Source organism: Vulpes lagopus, chromosome 13 (genome assembly GCF_018345385.1).
Source record: "Vulpes lagopus strain Blue_001 chromosome 13, ASM1834538v1, whole genome shotgun sequence".
In the NCBI taxonomy this organism is placed as follows: domain Eukaryota; kingdom Metazoa; phylum Chordata; class Mammalia; order Carnivora; family Canidae; genus Vulpes; species Vulpes lagopus.
The window spans coordinates 8,534,310-8,551,814 of NC_054836.1; the positions used below are offsets into that span (position 1 = coordinate 8,534,310).

The 17,505-nt window shown below is 39.9% G+C and overlaps 1 protein-coding gene across 1 annotated transcript in view; it reads right to left on the minus strand.

Annotated features, from left to right (window-relative positions):
- Positions 1–459: 459 nt before the first annotated feature.
- Positions 460–17,505, minus strand: part of SLC35B4 (solute carrier family 35 member B4) — a 35,248-nt gene continuing 18,202 nt past the window's right edge. The window contains exons 4-10 of the mRNA XM_041727803.1: positions 16,375–16,424; positions 14,020–14,101; positions 13,740–13,800; positions 11,704–11,813; positions 10,195–10,270; positions 7,404–7,479; positions 460–6,540 (exon numbers count right to left, since the gene is read on the minus strand). Of these exons, the coding sequence (XP_041583737.1) occupies positions 6,294–6,540; positions 7,404–7,479; positions 10,195–10,270; positions 11,704–11,813; positions 13,740–13,800; positions 14,020–14,101; positions 16,375–16,424 (702 nt within the window). The 3' untranslated portion in view covers positions 460–6,293. The remainder of the gene's footprint in view (positions 6,541–7,403; positions 7,480–10,194; positions 10,271–11,703; positions 11,814–13,739; positions 13,801–14,019; positions 14,102–16,374; positions 16,425–17,505) is intronic.

Genomic DNA, 17,505 nt, shown 5'->3' on the forward strand with positions numbered 1-17,505 from the left:
TTTGAGGGAAAACTTAGAACAAGACCTGAATGAATGTAAAAAAGAAAGTTGTAGGTTTATAGAAAAAAATTTAATATATGGTCAGTAATGGCTAAGATCAGAATTTAAGTTTTAATATTACATAATTTTGTTTATAATTTATGAAAAGCAAACCAATAATCTAAGATTCTATGTCTTCATCAGATCTTTGATCATCAGGAAAACTGAGTCTTCAATATTAAAAGAGCCAAGTTTTGCTCACAATGATGTAACCTTTGGTATTTGCCTTTAATATCTTATTGTCACTTTGGTTAAATATTTCATAATGATTAGGAATCCTATTTAATAAAATGTTCAAGCCTTTTGATATTTATTGACAAACTTTCCAAAATCAAATTCTTTTTTTTTTTTAATTTTTATTTATTTATGATAGTCACAGAGAGAGAGAGAGAGGCAGAGACACAGGCGGAGGGAGAAGCAGGCTCCATGCACCGGGAGCCTGATGTGGGATTCGATCCCGGGTCTCCAGGATCGCGCCCTGGGCCAAAGGCAGGCGCCAAACCACTGCGCCACCCAGGGATCCCGTCCAAAATCAAATTCTAAAAAGTCCTTTCATCACAATCTAATAGAAATTTTCAAAATATTTGGTCTCCTTATAAAAAGATTACGCTAGTTAGGCTTAAGTTACATGGGAAGCTCTGTCAACTGATTCTGAAACCCTCTCAGATTATATTTATGTAGGAGTGGTATTAAGAACTCTATGAAACTCTTAGAAATCAGGTATGTCCTAGTATGTTATCTTAAAGTGCTGTGTGTCACAGAAATAACCAAATTTCCTTGTCAAGTGCATGGTCATGAACTCTAATCAGATTTCTAACCATGGCCACTTTTGTCTTTTGTTGTTTCCAGACAGTTATACTCAGATGCTTTTACAAACCCTCCTGCAAATGTTTTGTCTGCATTGAGATTCATGGAAAGAAATCTGAGTACACGTGTCTCTGATAATAATTAAGATCACGCAACTGAACTCAGTAAGAATTTCCAGAACTAATGAAAGAATTAGATTTAAGCAAAGTAAGAATAACATGGAACTGAATGAATTGAGGATGATTGTAATTTTTATGACTTTTTGTTAAACACTGATTTTTTTTTCCAGCTTTAAAGAAATTTTTTCTTAAGATAACTATAACTTACAGCAATTTGATAAAACATATCTTTGTGAACAAAACATTTATCTTCTCTACCTAATCCCTTCAATATTCTTATATTTTCATAATATACTCATTTGCATAAGTTCAATAAGAGTAATAGGACACAACTGGAAACACTGATTATATTACCAAGGCTTTGACTAGAATGTCATATTTGAGGGAGACCTGCACAAACTCAGACACCACCAGACAGCTTAAGGAAATAAGGTTGACTATACAGAGCCAATAAAGCCCCCTGTGCCCCCTGGAAAAACAGCCTGATACCTTGCTTACAGGGTTCCCAGCAGATTTACCAGGTGAAGAGGGAGGGTCATTTCCTGGCAGGTCCAAGAACTTCGGGACACTTTTGGGGACTTGAGAAAGAATTAACCAAACCTACAGCTGTTACAGGGGAAGTCTGAGCAAGTATTTTTTGTTTGGCTTCTCACCTTGAGAGGCTGTTAAAAGTTCAGTCTAGAAAGTCCTTAAAAAAGGGCCTATAGGATCACTTACTATTCTTACTGCACTTGTGTAAATAATCAGGTCAAATTTTTAAACACTAGACTTATTTTGCAAACCAATTAGTCTTAATTGGGCTATCTTTGGTAAAAGTTAGTGTGATTATAAAGAGAAAAGCTATTTCAGTAACATACCTTTGTGAATACTATATTCTCATACATTTCATTATGAACTGGACAAGATCTTGATTTCTTGTTTTCTCCAGTGTCTGGCTACAACTTCCTCAAAGAACACCCCCCCCCCCCAATCTTTTTTTACTTGGAATAACTTGATTTAAAAAACTGTCCTTTTTCTTGAAGCCCTGCAAACTACACATAAACAACTTCAGAGAAATCAGAACAGCCCATATGTAGACAATCTCCATGCCTGTTGCTCTATGGGCTACTCAAAAAGTTCACCAAAAAACTCAAAATTACAAACCAAGAAAATACATCAGATTGCCACTGCCTGCTATCCAGAAATCCACTTGGCTGGCTCCCATCAGAAATGCCTCTCTCTTACTCATTACCTGATTTGAATCAATGGACTAACTTTGAGAACACATAGCCACCTCCTATAATGAGTTTAACGAAACTGACATAGTTATTGTCAGGACCCAGCAGGTTCATTGAAATGGAACAATCTATCAACTTTTAATGTGTGAAACTTCCAGGGAAGTTGCAGAGGAGGGAACTGCAGGAGCCAAGAGCAGACTACCCATAATGTACCACAGTGGCATACTCGGTATTTTGAATTGAAGCTATGTGGGAAGCAGCAGATACAAGGATACTCAGAGTCTCCTCTGTCCTTCTAAGAACAGAAAACAAAACTCCCATTTGAAAGGTATGCTCCCCCTGCACTAAGAACTAAAAAGATGTCTTTATTTAAAGCCAAGAAAGCTACAGAAACAAATCTGGCTATATTTTTACTAATCTATTACTACAGCCTGAATTCCTTACTAAAACTCCCAAACATCCATCTTCTTTATCCTGTCAATTCCTAACAGATTTATTGTCTAAAATGTAGATTTTAAAAATGCCAGCTCTAGTCCTCTGTTTAGGTTTTGGGTGCACAAACTCAAACTTCGATTTTTTTTTTTCTCCTGTTAATCTGTCTCATGTAAATTTTAATTCGTAGTCCAACTGGAAGAATCTTGAACAGAGGAAAATTTCTTCCTCTCCTTCACTCTAACATGCCAAGTGGTCCACCCATGAGCACATCTCCCAGCCCACAGCTAATTCACTGGCTCTGAATAATTCCTGAGGTTTTCCACCTCCCTTCTCCATAGGCATTTGGCACTGTTGAACAAAGTGAGCTCAACATGGGGTGAAAAGAGCAAACAAGAACATTATTTTCCAAATATAGAAGGGCATAGTGGTTAAGATTCTCAGTTCCAGTTTCAGGTAACAAAATAAACATTTTTACATTAACCCTCATGTTTATACTTATCTATACATATATTCACATATGGGCCACATCTTCTCGCACTCCAAGTATCAGTGCCTGTAACAATGTCTAACAAAATACCTTGTAAAAATCCACAAAAACAGCTGAGAGGCCCCAGAGAATAGAGGCATAAACAGATGCAAGATGACAGGCACAGAGAACTATGCAAGTTTTCAGTGGAGAAGTGCACAGATGAACAGAGACTGCAGTGAGGACAATGGAGGTGGGGCTCAGGAGGAAAACAAAATAGGGCAGGAAAGAGGAAAGCTGCTCGAGAAATGACCCCAAGTTATTAGAATCCTTTAAAAATGTCAGGTAATCTTCTCAGAATAAGGTACTGTATGTAGCATTTCATTTTGGGTAACTGGAAAGGAAGAAGGGGGGAAAAACTAGATTGTGTCTAAAGCTCGACAGACACCTACCAAGTACGTTACTGATTGGTTTAGATGAAAAGGAAAATAAAAGGGATAAAAGATAAAGCAATACAAAAACAAAAGAGAACATAATGTGAGGACAGAATTGTGGTAAAAGCTAACTAGGTATTACATTAATATAATTCAAATATCCACCATCTTCTCCTGTTACTTTATGGTGCTGGTCAAGCTGTTAAGTGGGTGCACAGATATGTGTACACATGTACACGCACACAGGACAGTTTCTGGCTAGTGTCATCTGCTATGATCTTCAGTCTAAGGGCAGAGTTTTGGATGTCTTAAACATCAATCCCTTTTGCAAACTATCTCTGGGGTACAAAGTTATTACATAGTCGACCCAGAGAAAGAGGAGAAGCATTTTAATAGACATTTCTCCTCCAGCTGCGTGGGTCTGGTCCTCTTCAAAATGGTTTATTGCCTCTTTAATACAAGTTGAAATTAATCTCAACCTTGATTGAAAAATCAGTTATCCTATGGAAACAAACTGTCAAAAAAAGAAGTTGCTAATGAAAGTATTAGTGTCCATTAGACATATTTTCTTACATCTGGCCACTAGAGAGAAAATCAACTCACAAGGCATTTCAGACATTCTGTTCTTATATTTCTTAGTGTAAATGCCATAATCTGTCCATATGTAATCTCTTATTAATAAAACCAGCAGCAGTATTCAGCCTGAGAGGAACAGGTACTTTCTAAATCCAGAATCTAAAACCTAATAGACCCAGTTAAATGCTGTGTACATTAACACATCTCAGTTACTAAAAATGTTCATCAACATAAAAAGGAGGACACTAAGTTACGTAAAGCTCCAGCCTGCGAAGACTCCAGATACACAGAAATCTAATAGCCCCTAGGGACGGGTTCTTCTATCAAGTGATTTTTACAAAGTAATTTTATTTTGTTTTTAAGAGGATATTTAATTCATGCTTATCATAGCACCATCAGTCAGAGGAACTCTACATATTCCAAAGAAAATACCTTTTGATTCCACGAATGGGTTCATACCAAATTTGGCATTTTTTAGGACAGACCAATTATCAGCACTAGAAATTTGTCCATGTCCAGAACAACACTGTCTGAAAACCCTGTGACTTAGATGGAGAAACAGTATCTACATTTTATGGAACAAACAATGAGGCAGCTTAAGTTCCTTTCCCTGAGTGACCCAATGGTTCTTGGACACTTATCTCAGACCCATTCAGGGAACAGCTGCAGGCGGAAGAGGAAACAGGCCATACCACAGAGTGAGCCAAGGTGATCTCGAGAGCCGCATCACAATTTAAGAATACAATCTATATCCAAAGGGGGGGGGGGAGGAAGGCTTTTTTCACGTGTGCAAAAGAGAGAAGAGCATGGACTTGTGCAAGTTTAATGAAGGTTCGGGGCTGAGTGAAGAATGAGGAAATAAAACAGTAGACTCTCATGCTATTTTCTCCTCTAATATTATCGCAGAAACTACACAAACGCATAAACGTGCGTGCACACACACAAACTATGCAAGTTTTCAGTACCTACACACACCATATTGACACTGTTCCTCTTTCTCAAAATTATCCCAGGAAGAAAACCACACCTCTGAAATGATCAGCCTACAGGGGCATCACGCTTCCTCACAGAGTAAAACAAATGACTTCCCAACCACCTGTAAATACCCATCAAGAACACTAAGATACCTTATAGGAAAAAAAAAAAAAAAAAACAAAAACGAAAACACACAACTTTTCATTTTAGTTGTGACTGGACCTGATTGATACATCACACCCACATCCATCGTATATGAGAGTCTCTACTCCTTAGCCTGACTGGCCACGAAGCTCTCACACTGATAGACAGTGCTCAATCTCTCTGGTTAAGAAGCCTTTCAAACACTGAATGCACCCACTTGAAACCAGCCCCGTGAGGGCCTGGCTGGGCCCAGAGGGGAGCTGTGGTGCCCTGGGTGCCGACGAGGGCCAGCTGCTCCCAGGCATCCTGGCATCACCATTTCAACTGTGGGCTAAAGGGCTTTGTATAGAAGACTGAGGGGAAAAACGTCCTGCCTGATTCATACACAGCCTTTCTTTCTTATTAACTCTGTGCCATACAGATATGCTGATGGTCTAAGCACAGAAAGCAAAAAGGCTTGCACATGGGGTGGGGGGAGGGAAGCAAGATGTGGGAAAGGACGACCACCAGTCTTGCTCCAGTGTCACCAGGGCTCAGCTCACAGGGACAGCCGCTTCCTTTCCAGTCCCAATGTCACAGGGCCCCTCATAGTTGCTTCCTGGTGATGATGCCTGGAGCATCTGACTGGCTCCAGTGCTGTAGAGGTGGTGGGGGAGGGGAAGAGTGACAAGAAAAAGGGTGGTGGGTATGGGATGAGAATGACCGTATGGCAGAGAATTGTCAGAATGTCAACAAGAGAAAAGCCTGTCTGAGACCACGGATAGAAAACTAGTAGCTGTGGGGACTGAGGATTCAATAAACAAGTAACGGTACTAAATATTTTGGTAAACAAAACAAGTAACAGACTGGCTGTTCAACAGTAGAGAACTATTCTTGTTTCTATTTCGTGGTTGAGGGGTTTCCATTTGGAGTCCGCGAACGTTGGCCTGTGCAGCCTTAAAAAAATCTGAGAAGTCCCTCCTTCTGAGGATTCTCTGGAACATGGCTGGTTCAATACTTCAGCATTAACAAAAGTGAAATGGTGGCCAGACCTTCACCAGCCCTGGCACATTAGCATACTGGTCTCTGCTCCAGGCAGACCTCAGTTCTTCTTGTCCTCCTTCTGCAGTTGGCTTTTGGTGGTCCCTAGGTTGTTCCACACTTCTGTGTACATGAGGGTCCCAATGAAGACAAACAAGGTACCCAGCCAGTGCCACACAGTGAAAGGGTTCTGGAAGTACAAGATGGAAAAGATGAGGCTGACAAACTTGCGGAGAGTCACAACAAGGGTGACAGTAAGGGAGGCGCATTCTGTGGTAAGAATGAAGACGCCCCGGATGCACACATACCTGGGGTAGTGGGGTTAAGGTGGTTTTCTGTAGACTATCGAGAGAACATTCTGGAATCGCTCTTGGTTTAAATGTTCATATTATAAGAACCAGAAAACATGGGGGTGCGTTATGGCTACTCTGAGGTTCTTCCTTAGCAGAACATCCAGCAGGTGAACGTCCTACCATTCGTGTGTGGATCCTAACTTGAAACTGCCTGCAGACCTCCCACCGTTCTTGTTCTGAATTCTCCACACCGTGTACAGTGAGCGTCCCCTCCCCGATAGTGAAGGACGGTGGGAAACACTTTCAATACAGGTCAGCAAACCCACCTTATAGGACCTGGGCCTCACCTACTCATCCAAAAAGGAGCTCTGTGGGCAAATCTATTAGGTGATGTCAGAGGAATGAGACCAATCTCAACCTGTTTCATTGTTTCAAAGCCTTAATGACTTTTATAACGTACTCAAGGTTGTTCAAAAGAACCTTAATTTAAAAAAATAGGTTTTAATTAGTTTGAAATTTCTTGCAGAATTTTGTGGTGGCTTATGACGTATCCTGGGCTACTGAAAAACCCCAGCTGAAATCACAGAGCATTCATTTCATCTACTAATAATTAAGCAGAACTTAATTATCCAGTGATTTCTACCCCTCCACCCAGAGCAAGTTCCTTATGGTGGCCAGTGACTTCCTGGCCTACTGCACCACTAACATTTCTTTGGCCCTCCACGAAGGCACTAACTGGATGGGCACCTCTGTCTCCGGTAGTCCAGAACAGATCAAGGCAGAAATGAAACTCTTATCACGGCACCATTAGAAGAATAAACATTCCTATGTCAAAATAACACAGAGCAGACCATATGGCAGAGGACTGCAAAGGATACTGAGTGATGACATTCATCAGGAGGTAGAACCACATGATGGGCACTGTCACACCAATGACTGGGACTTGATACAATTCTGCAAAGATTAAGAGGAGAGATCGTCATATATTTTTGACAGCTTAATGGAGACTGAACAGAATAGAGATCGCAGCATTACTTCCTTTGCAAACAGATCTGGACTGTACAGCACAGTAAAACTTGTCTTGAATCCAGGCTACATCGGTATCAAGAGTTATTACATTGGTTTCTTAAATTATGATTTCTTTACACTGTAAAATAAACTTTCTACCATATATCTGAATAGGACCTCATTTTACAAAGAAACACTGTGAGGCACAGAGAAGTTAAGCATGACATGGTCTTAACACACAATCAACACAAGAGTAAAGACAACCAGTAACTAAATGCCATTTGGAAATACATGCAACCCTACTAGTAAATCAAAGAATGCAAAACTAAACAAGACGCTACCATTTTACAGCTATTAAAACAGCAATTAAAAATTTATAAAATCCTAATCTAGAAAGGTGCTAGTGAAATTGGCAACCACTCAGTTGGTCGTAGTATCAACTGGTGTGCATTTTTTCTTAAATCACTTTCATAATGCTTATATTAAGGGGCAATAAAAGTATTTATAGCCATTATTAGGAATTAATCCTCATTCAGAAGCAAAAGAAAGTCCTCCATTGATTGGAGTACTATTTATAATGAGGAAAAACTGAATCAATCTCAATGGCTAATCTTAGAGCAATGGCTCTGTAAGCAAAGGAACTTTCACTAAGTGAGGCATGACACATTTGAATAAAAAAGAATCATCAAGATTATATGCAGTCACATAAAAAAGAAGGAAAGTCAAAAATCAAGTATAAAATCTTATCTGCACGAAGATGACAACTATGTTGGAATATATGAAACAGTCTGGGAAGAAACTGGTCAAAATGAAATTAGCAGCCATCTAAGGCAATGGAACTCTAACTTTTCTTCCTTTAAATATATTCTTATGTTTTATATAATGATGCTTACACAGTAAATATTTGGGAGGAAATAAAATATTCAAGATCAAAGAGTAAGGACATAGTGATCCTTAAAGGATCAGTTTTTTAAAAATTCCCAGGTTGTTTGGGGGGTTGAACTATATACAGTATAGCTACTTTCTCTGGCAAAAAAAGAAAAAGCCATATACATAAATGTAATATAACTGTCTGGATTTGTGGGAAATTCCCATAATCTGGTTTTCTGTTATCTTTAAAACACTTAGGACATACTGAAATGAAAAGAAAGTTAACAAGTATTATTACTGTTTAGTAACTTCAGAGATCCACTGAATTAATTGGCTGGGGAATAGCCAAGCTGTAGGACTCAGAATATTTAGATGGATATTCAATTCTCTTAACAAATTCAAGGATAATACGTTCATCTGAGATAACCTCAAGGCAAGGAAGAGAAGAAAAAGCATATTCTTAACTAAGGGATGATTTTGAAGAAGTTGAGATTCTTTTTTTTTTTTAATGATTTTATTTATTCATTCATGAGAGACAGAGAGAGAGAGAGAGAGAGAGGGGCAGAGACACAGGCAGAGGGAGAAGCAGGCCCCAGGCCAGGAGCCTGATGTGGGACTCGATCTTGGAACTCCGGGATCATGTCCTGGGCCAAAGGCAGGTGCTAAACTGCTGAGCCACCCCAGTGTCCCGAAATTGAAAGAATCTAAAAAATATTTTATATAAAGACCCATACCTGTGACTTTCAGAAGCAGCATTCTAGTAACTATATCAAAATCAATCCCAAGGGATCTGATAATGTTTATTTCAGTAGCCTGACACTATGTGGAGACTCACAAGAGACCTTAAAAAAATCATTGTGTCAAAAATGGCTATGTGTCAATTTTATCTTTAAAAAACAAGTCAGAAATGATTAATTCAGAGACATAGAAACTTTCTGATACACTTTTTTTGTGGGCGAATGGGACAGGCAACACTGCAAACTCAAACAGAAAGCATTCACAACTTCACAACGCAGGTTCGGATGGCAAACCTGTTTATAGGGCACACACTGCCATTCTACAAAATATACTTACCATTTTAGGCATGAGCAATGGAAAGCCTTATTTTTACAAATGTTTATTTGTTCCTGTGTGTTCCTCTGTCTGTATAAACTGTATGTCTTTTAGTAGATAATCACATAAGTAATTCCTTTCCAGTTAATTGGCAATTTATAGCTAGTTTATTAAAAAGCCACTTTATAACAAGAGCTAACTTACCCTGTAGACATCTAAGCAAATTTTGCTTATTCCTGCTGCCTACTTATCCTGTACCTCAGAAAAAAGCCCCCTCGTGTTTTTGTTTCCCTCTACTCCAAGGGAGCTAGGACTTGGGTGTGCGAGCAGGTCTGTCTTTACCAGCACAAGAGGTATAGCGGCAGCAGAAAGAGCTGGACTGCTGCCCAGTTTCTCACGGTCCCATCTCTGCAGAGTGTTATTGCTATTTTTTTTTTTCATTCTCAAAACATCAAACATTCCACATGCAAACGCAAAAACAAATTCCAAAGCAGAAGACAAAATCTGAAGATACTTTGACATCACTTGCAAATAACTGAGAAAGCACCTATATAGAGCTTTCGTGGCTGCAACTGCTGACTAACAGCACTATCTTACTGGGAGGTGGATTGAGGATGGCTTCCAACAGGGCAGGGATTTGGGTAAGATCATGACAAAAGTGGTGGTCAAGTCAATAGCAAGGCTGAGAGTTGGCCTCAGAATCTGTCAGGTAATTCTACTGGATGACCCCACACTCACCTGACTTATTGAATAGAACTGCATGGTCATAAATATCAGATGCCAGGAAGATGAAGCCAGGAAGTGGAAGGGCATGCTATGAGAAAAAAGATTCCTTTAAATTTAATTAGCAATAATTGTGGCTTGGATAAACCTCATTGGCTACGATACTGCCAGTGCGCAAAGCTCCATGTAAATTTAAATACAGACACTTACTTCACAGAATATGTAGAGTGGCTTTACAATGACTTACAGTTTCACAAGTTGTTTGACAAGCAGTATCAAGAAAAGCAATTTAGACTCGTTAGGTTAAATGTATCCGGTGCTTTGGACCACATGGCTTTTTCAGTGTGCCATCGGCCACATGCCACAGTTTTTGCCCTTCAGAAGTGGAGTCAGATGATCATCACACACTAAACAAATAAAAGGAACAAGCATCCTTCCCGCGACAAAAGGGAAATTTAAACTTAGTCATTTGGCCCACAGAATTTCCGACGTTTTGCTCCTTTTGAAAATAGCAAATATTAGGACTTAAAAATTATAGGCAACTGATGAATTATTTAAATCTACATCTGAAACTAACAATGTACTATATGTTGGCTAACTGAATTTAAATTTTAAAAAAAGTAAAAACACTTCTATTCTTGGAAAAAATTTAAAAATAAATACAATTTATGAAGAAAGCAAAGGCAGATCTCAGGGCATTCAGGTAACTTGTGGAAAAATGAGATTTGAGGACAATATGAGGTCAAGGGAAAATGAAGACAAGAATCAAAAGAGGATGAAGGGGAAACAACACAGAAGCACAGGTAAACGGGTGTGACAACAACCCGGCACCACCACGGTATGGAATCATAGCTAACAGTACGGGGCAGCCATTTTGTGCCAGGTACTGTCCTAAAAGAAAGATGTGAACCACACAGACTGTTCCTTATTTTTTTTAATGCCCAGCCACATACTCCAGCTCCAATTAAATATCTCAGACTGATTTTCTGCAACTTTAGCGCTCCTAGGTTGGACGTTCTCCCCATAGGAGAGAGGCTGGAGGAGGAGGAGTTAGAGGAGGTGGCTCTAGCTCAGCAGCTTCCAAAAAAGAGGCGGAAGTGCACAGCATTAGCTAATGAAACTCTCCATCATATGCAGCGCTCCCCGGAGGGACTTCTCTCACCCCTCTTCCCCTCTCCCTCAAATGCCTGCCTGCCAGCCTGCCAGCATCCCCCTCAGCATGCCGTTTTTGGAACTTATTTTCTTATTCTAAGTTCCCATGGTAGTTTTAACTTGACTTTATCTACAGGAACACTGGGGGTAAAGGTCCTCATTCCCAGGGATTGTTCCTGGTTAGCAGACATGCTAGCTTCATGCTCACTGATCATGATCATCTCACGTAGAGAATCGTGGCTCAGAATACAAGTAGTAGCCTATTAAAAATACTTGGTCCTTTAACTACATCAGAAAAATGCATATTTCATTTGAAATAACACACTACAATTCAGTACTTTCTATCTTCCCCAGGTTTAAGAAATTGCTTACGTTATAAAACAAAGCCTCCTTGGAGTGCTTCCCGAATTGTTTGTATAGGGTCTCTTGGAAAATACCCATCCTTGCTGACATCAGAAGTGCAAAAGTCAGTGCCCCAATCCCTAAAAAAAAAAAAACAAAAACCAAAAATTAGGCTACAGGATACTAGATTTGCTCATTTCCAGATGTTTTCCTAAAGAACACTGACTGTTCTACATATATTACGAGATAGTTATAGAACATACACAACATTTTTAAAAGAAATGAAGTTCAACCACAGTATACTAACTACCCAGTCCATAATAGTTTGCTCTCTCTCTCTCTATATATATATATACACATTTATGTATGTATTTTTTACTCTAAAATAGGATCATAATGAATACACAGTTGTATCTCTTGCTTTCTTCAGAATCTTTTTCTTGGATTTCCCTTCAAGTCATTCATTAAAATTTTTTCAAAAGTATGAATTAATGGCTCCATGACTCTATCACGTGGAGGGACCATATTAAATGTCTTACAACATGAGAATTAGATTACTTCCAATTATTTCGCCATTAAAATCAATGTACATCCTTGGACATAAATCTTTAAACAAAATGTTGATGATTTCCTTAGGATAAACTTTGCTAAATGAATTACCGAGTCAAAAGGTACAGACATTTTTAAAACCCAAAACATAAATTTTTCCAGAAAGGCTGTGTCAATTTCTACCATAAACAATTCATACAAAAATGGTTCTCTTCCTGCACCCTCAGCAATGAAAATAATCATTCATTCTCTTGCCTTAAAAAATGGACCAAAAATAAAAAGGTACTGCATTTTAGTTTCAATTTGCATTTCTCAGATTCTAAGACTACTGAGTTTGAACGTACAATGATCAGACATTAATTTTTCCCTGTGAATTGTATGTTCATATCCTCTGCAAATTTTTCTTATTGGATAGAGTGTTTTCTAACAGCTCATACAGATCTACGTTAAGAAGAGCAACCTAGGAGCGCCTGGGTGGCTCAGTCGGGTAAGCTTCTGCCTTCGCTCAGGTCGTGATCCTGGGTCCTGGGATCAAGCCCTGTGTTTGGCTCCCTGCTCTGTGGGGAGCCTGCTTCTCCCTCTCCTTCTCCTTCTGCGCACCACACCCCCCAATATGAATAAATAAATACAATCTGAAGAAAAAGAAGAAGAAGAGCAACCTAAAGGGATAGTTTCCAAGCCAAGCAACAGGGAGAATGGAGTTTTTGTACTATTTCTCATCCACTTCATCTTTTTTTTTTTTTTTTTAAATTTTCATTTATTTATGATAGTCACAGAGAGAGAGAGAGAGAGGCAGAGACACAGGCAGAGGGAGAAGCAGGCTCCATGCACCGGGAGCCCGACGTGGGATTCGATCCTGGGTCTCCAGGATCGCGCCCTGGGCCAAAGGCAGGCGCTAAACCGCTGCGCCACCCAGGGATCCCTCATCCACTTCATCTTAATCTGGTACTGCTGCCACCAACTGCACTTGAAAAGAGTTCCACCTCCATATCCTACAACATGAGGTCAAAGCTCTATAGGAGTTGTCTAATTAATTCCACAAAGAGATACTCTTATTTTTAAAAATTCCCTAGGAGATCCTGATGATTAGGCAGGTTTGGGAACACTCATTATGGAACAGCTAGCTTATAAAGAAAATGAATCTAAGACTTAGAAATGAGTCCCCTGGAAATTTACTGCTGCACCTCAGCAGACAGATCATGAAGAAATGGATGACACTCGAAGCACTCACTCCCAGGGAGAGTGACGGGCAAGCGGACATGTACGTTTCCTTCTAGACCAGTGGCAGCCAAGGAAACCGTGGCCCCGTGTTGTCATACACACTACCCCAAACATGGACATTGTCTTCTTTTCATGTTCAACACCAAAGTTCAAAGCTAGATGATTCCAGGTGCCTCTCTCTTCGGTGGCATAATCTGTTGAGCCAACGCTTCTTGCCAAGAAACTTGTCCCTCAGGAGAAAACTCAGCAAACAGGACTGCAGAGGCTATTAGCTTTAGTGTAATTACTGTACTTGCCTAGTAGCCACCTTAGAAATGCCTGGAATCCATCATTCTCACTTGAGCTGGACTCGGAAGTCTAGGAAATAAGAAAAAACACCAGGTACAGAGGCCAAAACTTCACACAAAGTGCTTGGGTACAAAGGAACCCTCTGTGTTACCCACTGACCTCCACTTTTCTCTTGCAGAGACCCGAATCCTTCTATTGCATAAGCATGTGCATGTATCGCATCAATAAAAAGTACTGGGGCCCCCACGGCAAGCAGTGAACATAAAGGATCTGTGAAGTGATTCTTACCACCTGCTTGGCTGACATGAAAGTGCAAATAAATATCCCCACAGACACGAGGGCAATAGAGGTGTATTTGAATATGCTGTATCTGCAAAAATAAGAACAGACCACCTTAGGAAAACAAATGCACAGATACGAATATCCACATGACATTCACAGTTGGATGTTGGGTAAGAGTACAAATCCCCACAATATAGCCAATGGAATCACATGTGTGTGTGAAAGAATCAGGATGCTGACTGAGGACTGAACACCCCTTCTCAGTGTTGCCTAAATAGTCTGTGGACCGACAGACTGTTTCACCAGAAAATAATAAAAAAAGACATAGAGCAGACATGACATTCCATTCTGCTCAAGAGTTCCAGTGAAAGCCAGACAGGTCTTCACTGGCACCTGTTGCTCTTCCTCTTTAAGGCCGCAAACCTGAGCGTCAGAGACACGCCACGCAAGAGGAAGAATGGAGCATCAGGGACAAGGAGCAGGATTCAATGCTCGGAGCAGGATTCAATGCTCAAGAAATCATTCAACTGTCCATTTTCAAGAGAGGATTTTTTTTTTTTTTGTAACATCTCTGAATGACATCAATGTTGTTTTTAAATGCTGGCACATAAGTTGGATAAAGGGAGAAATATTACACTAAAAGGACTGCTGGTGGTAAGAACAGTGGCGTTTCATATGAACTAAAACAACCGCATTAACATCTCTCCTGTGCTCTTGCTGATAAAAGTGAAAGGCCTCGGGCAAGAATGAAAAGGAATTAAATGGATAGGATGAACCTCCCGAGATTTCCTGTCAAGTACTTTGTACGGTTCTGGTCACATCACCTCATAAGGGGCCAACAGAACTGGCTAGCGGCAGATCCGGGGCCAAGAGCAGGACACCAGAGGAGAGAGGGGCAAGGCAGGAAATGATTCAGGCCTAAGAATTAATGAAGGGCAGGCTAAGGTAAGTAAAAAGTTGGTCTTCATATCCTGGAATGAGGAACCCACTATGGACCAAAGGGGCTCTACTCAAGATACGCAAAAGGAGACAGCAACTTACTAATTCATGATATTACATAGTTACCTTAGGGAAATCCCTGCTCTCTGGGTGATACACACTAAGGAGAGTCACACAGGCTTACGTGGGTAGACTCAAGGGGTCAGACCCAAAACAAGTTCTTCAGGGAAATGGATGTTTAACAAAGGCCCCTGACATTTCAGAGCACTATCAGGAGAATACATTCTTTTCATAATATGATCTTCTGTATCCCTATCATGCACAAAATTAAAGGTTGGAAGGACAGCAGGTCCGTCCCAACATGAATTCTATACCACCAAGAAATGTAGCAGTCACTTCAACGTGACAAACCCGAATGCAGTTGTACTCATTTGGTGAATGCATAAGCCTCAGAAGATAATGGGTTCATGAGCCTAAGCAGGAGGGACAACTGTCCTTCTGATGACACAGCTCTTATTACTTAAAAACTCTAGGTTCCCACACTCTTAATTCACAGCACTTTTTAAGTTGGTCTAGAGTTCCAACACTGGGGCTAGATACTGAATACACAGAAAAGCTGGCGTGAGCTTGTGCAGTTGTGATCTTAACATTGACGGTGAACTTTCCCTGTGAAGTGTTCCAGACAATGTGCTGACTCTCCCCAGTTCCTCTCCTCCCTGGGAGTAAGGGGTAAGGCTCAGAAAGAAGGTGGAAGATCCATACTTTGAGAAAGTATCCCAGATACTTCTGGTATTTCCCAACCATATCCTGGAGACCCCCACTGGTGACAGCCACATGGAACAGTCCTGAAAACTTCTTGTTCCATCTCGTTGGCCATTTGGGTCTTCATTAGGAATTTTCTTCCTAATATGGATGATTATCATTATTTCATCACATTGTGCTGATAAACTCCTTCTAGGACAGCACTGTCCAAGAACTTCTGTGAAGCTGAAAATGTTCTGTATCTGGGTTCTCCAACATGGTCGCCACTAGCCACATGTCACTACTAAGCACTTAAAATGTGAGAAACTATTTTATTTGAAATAACTTAAATTTAAGTGTAAATAATCCCATGTAGCTAGTGGAGACCATATGGGAGAGTGAAGTTCTAGATCAACTGGCTTCATAGGTTACTACAGTATTAAAGATTCATGATGACAAGAGCTATTTAGTTCTACAGAGAAAATGCTGCTCCAAAGCCACAGGTGGGGCTCCTTACCTGGCCCACTGCCTCAAGATACACAACACTGCCACAGAGAACACTAAGAAACAAGCTAGATGATCACAAGCAAACTTATCACCTCTACAAGAAAAGGAATCCAGCTAATGGACAGGGCTCTGGATATCCTTCTTGTACATAAAATATGAAAGTGTACTGTTTACCTCTTCTTCAAAATGATAATTCCTAGGATCATGCTGGCAATTAGAGAACCCTGTAAAAGGAGACAACAGTAATAGAGGTTTAGTGCACCAGAGAAAGAAAATAATTCAAGATAAATATGAACATGCACAAGCAAAAAAAAGAGCCAGAAAGGAGGTTAGGATGAATAACTAGTAAGCTTCACTTATTCTTATGATGGCAAAAAGTATAAACCATACAAATGTTATGTAAAATAAACCTTCTAAAGATAACGAGAATAAAAATGGTCAATTCTCTAAATATTGGCCAGAGCTGAAATTAAGGCTAGCAGAAACAAATTATACTGTAGATTTAATTTTGTTTAATTTTCCATCAGATTTACAAGAGCTTTTACTAAGCTTTTTTTCATTAAGCTTTTCCTCATCCCTGGTTTTAATTAATGAAAGAAGGCATGCAGGGATCTTTCTCTTCTCTGGAAAGGTGTCGCTCAATCAGCAAGAGTTTATTGAAAGTCTATTATGTGCTTGGTACTTTGAAAGTCATTTTTGTAATTATAATTAGCTCTGAAAAGTTCCTTTGGGGATAGCACCTTTAGTCTCACAGAAATCTCAAACTACACAGAAATATTGTAATTCCAACGGTCACCAATTTGCATTCTTCTGCAATCCTAACTACATTCCCCCTTGAAGTTTTTCCCGCTCTTCACAGAGTGCTCTGTTCTTATTTATTTATACACATTTGCAGATCTCCCACCAAACGTTAGAGGAAGAAGAAACCTCTGCTGCTCTGGGACAAACTTTACATTCAAGAATTTCCCTTTATTTAGGGCACCTGGGTGACTCAGTTGGTTAAGCATCCGACTCTTGGTTTTGGCTCAGGTCATGATCTCAGGGTGGTGAGATTAAGCCCTGCATCAGGCTCTATACTCAGTGGGGAGTCTCCTTGAGAGTCTCTCCCTCTGCCCTTTGCAGCACTTGAGTGCAGGCACCCAACCCTCTCTAAAATAAATAAACCTTAAAAGAATTTCCCCTCATCTCAAAAGTCTCTTGCTTAAAAAAAAAAAAAAAAAAAGGCATCAGAAAAGGGAAGTGTTTATTTTATGTACTAGAAGTAAGTGTAATTTTAGGATAGAAACCAAAAGTAATGAGAAATAA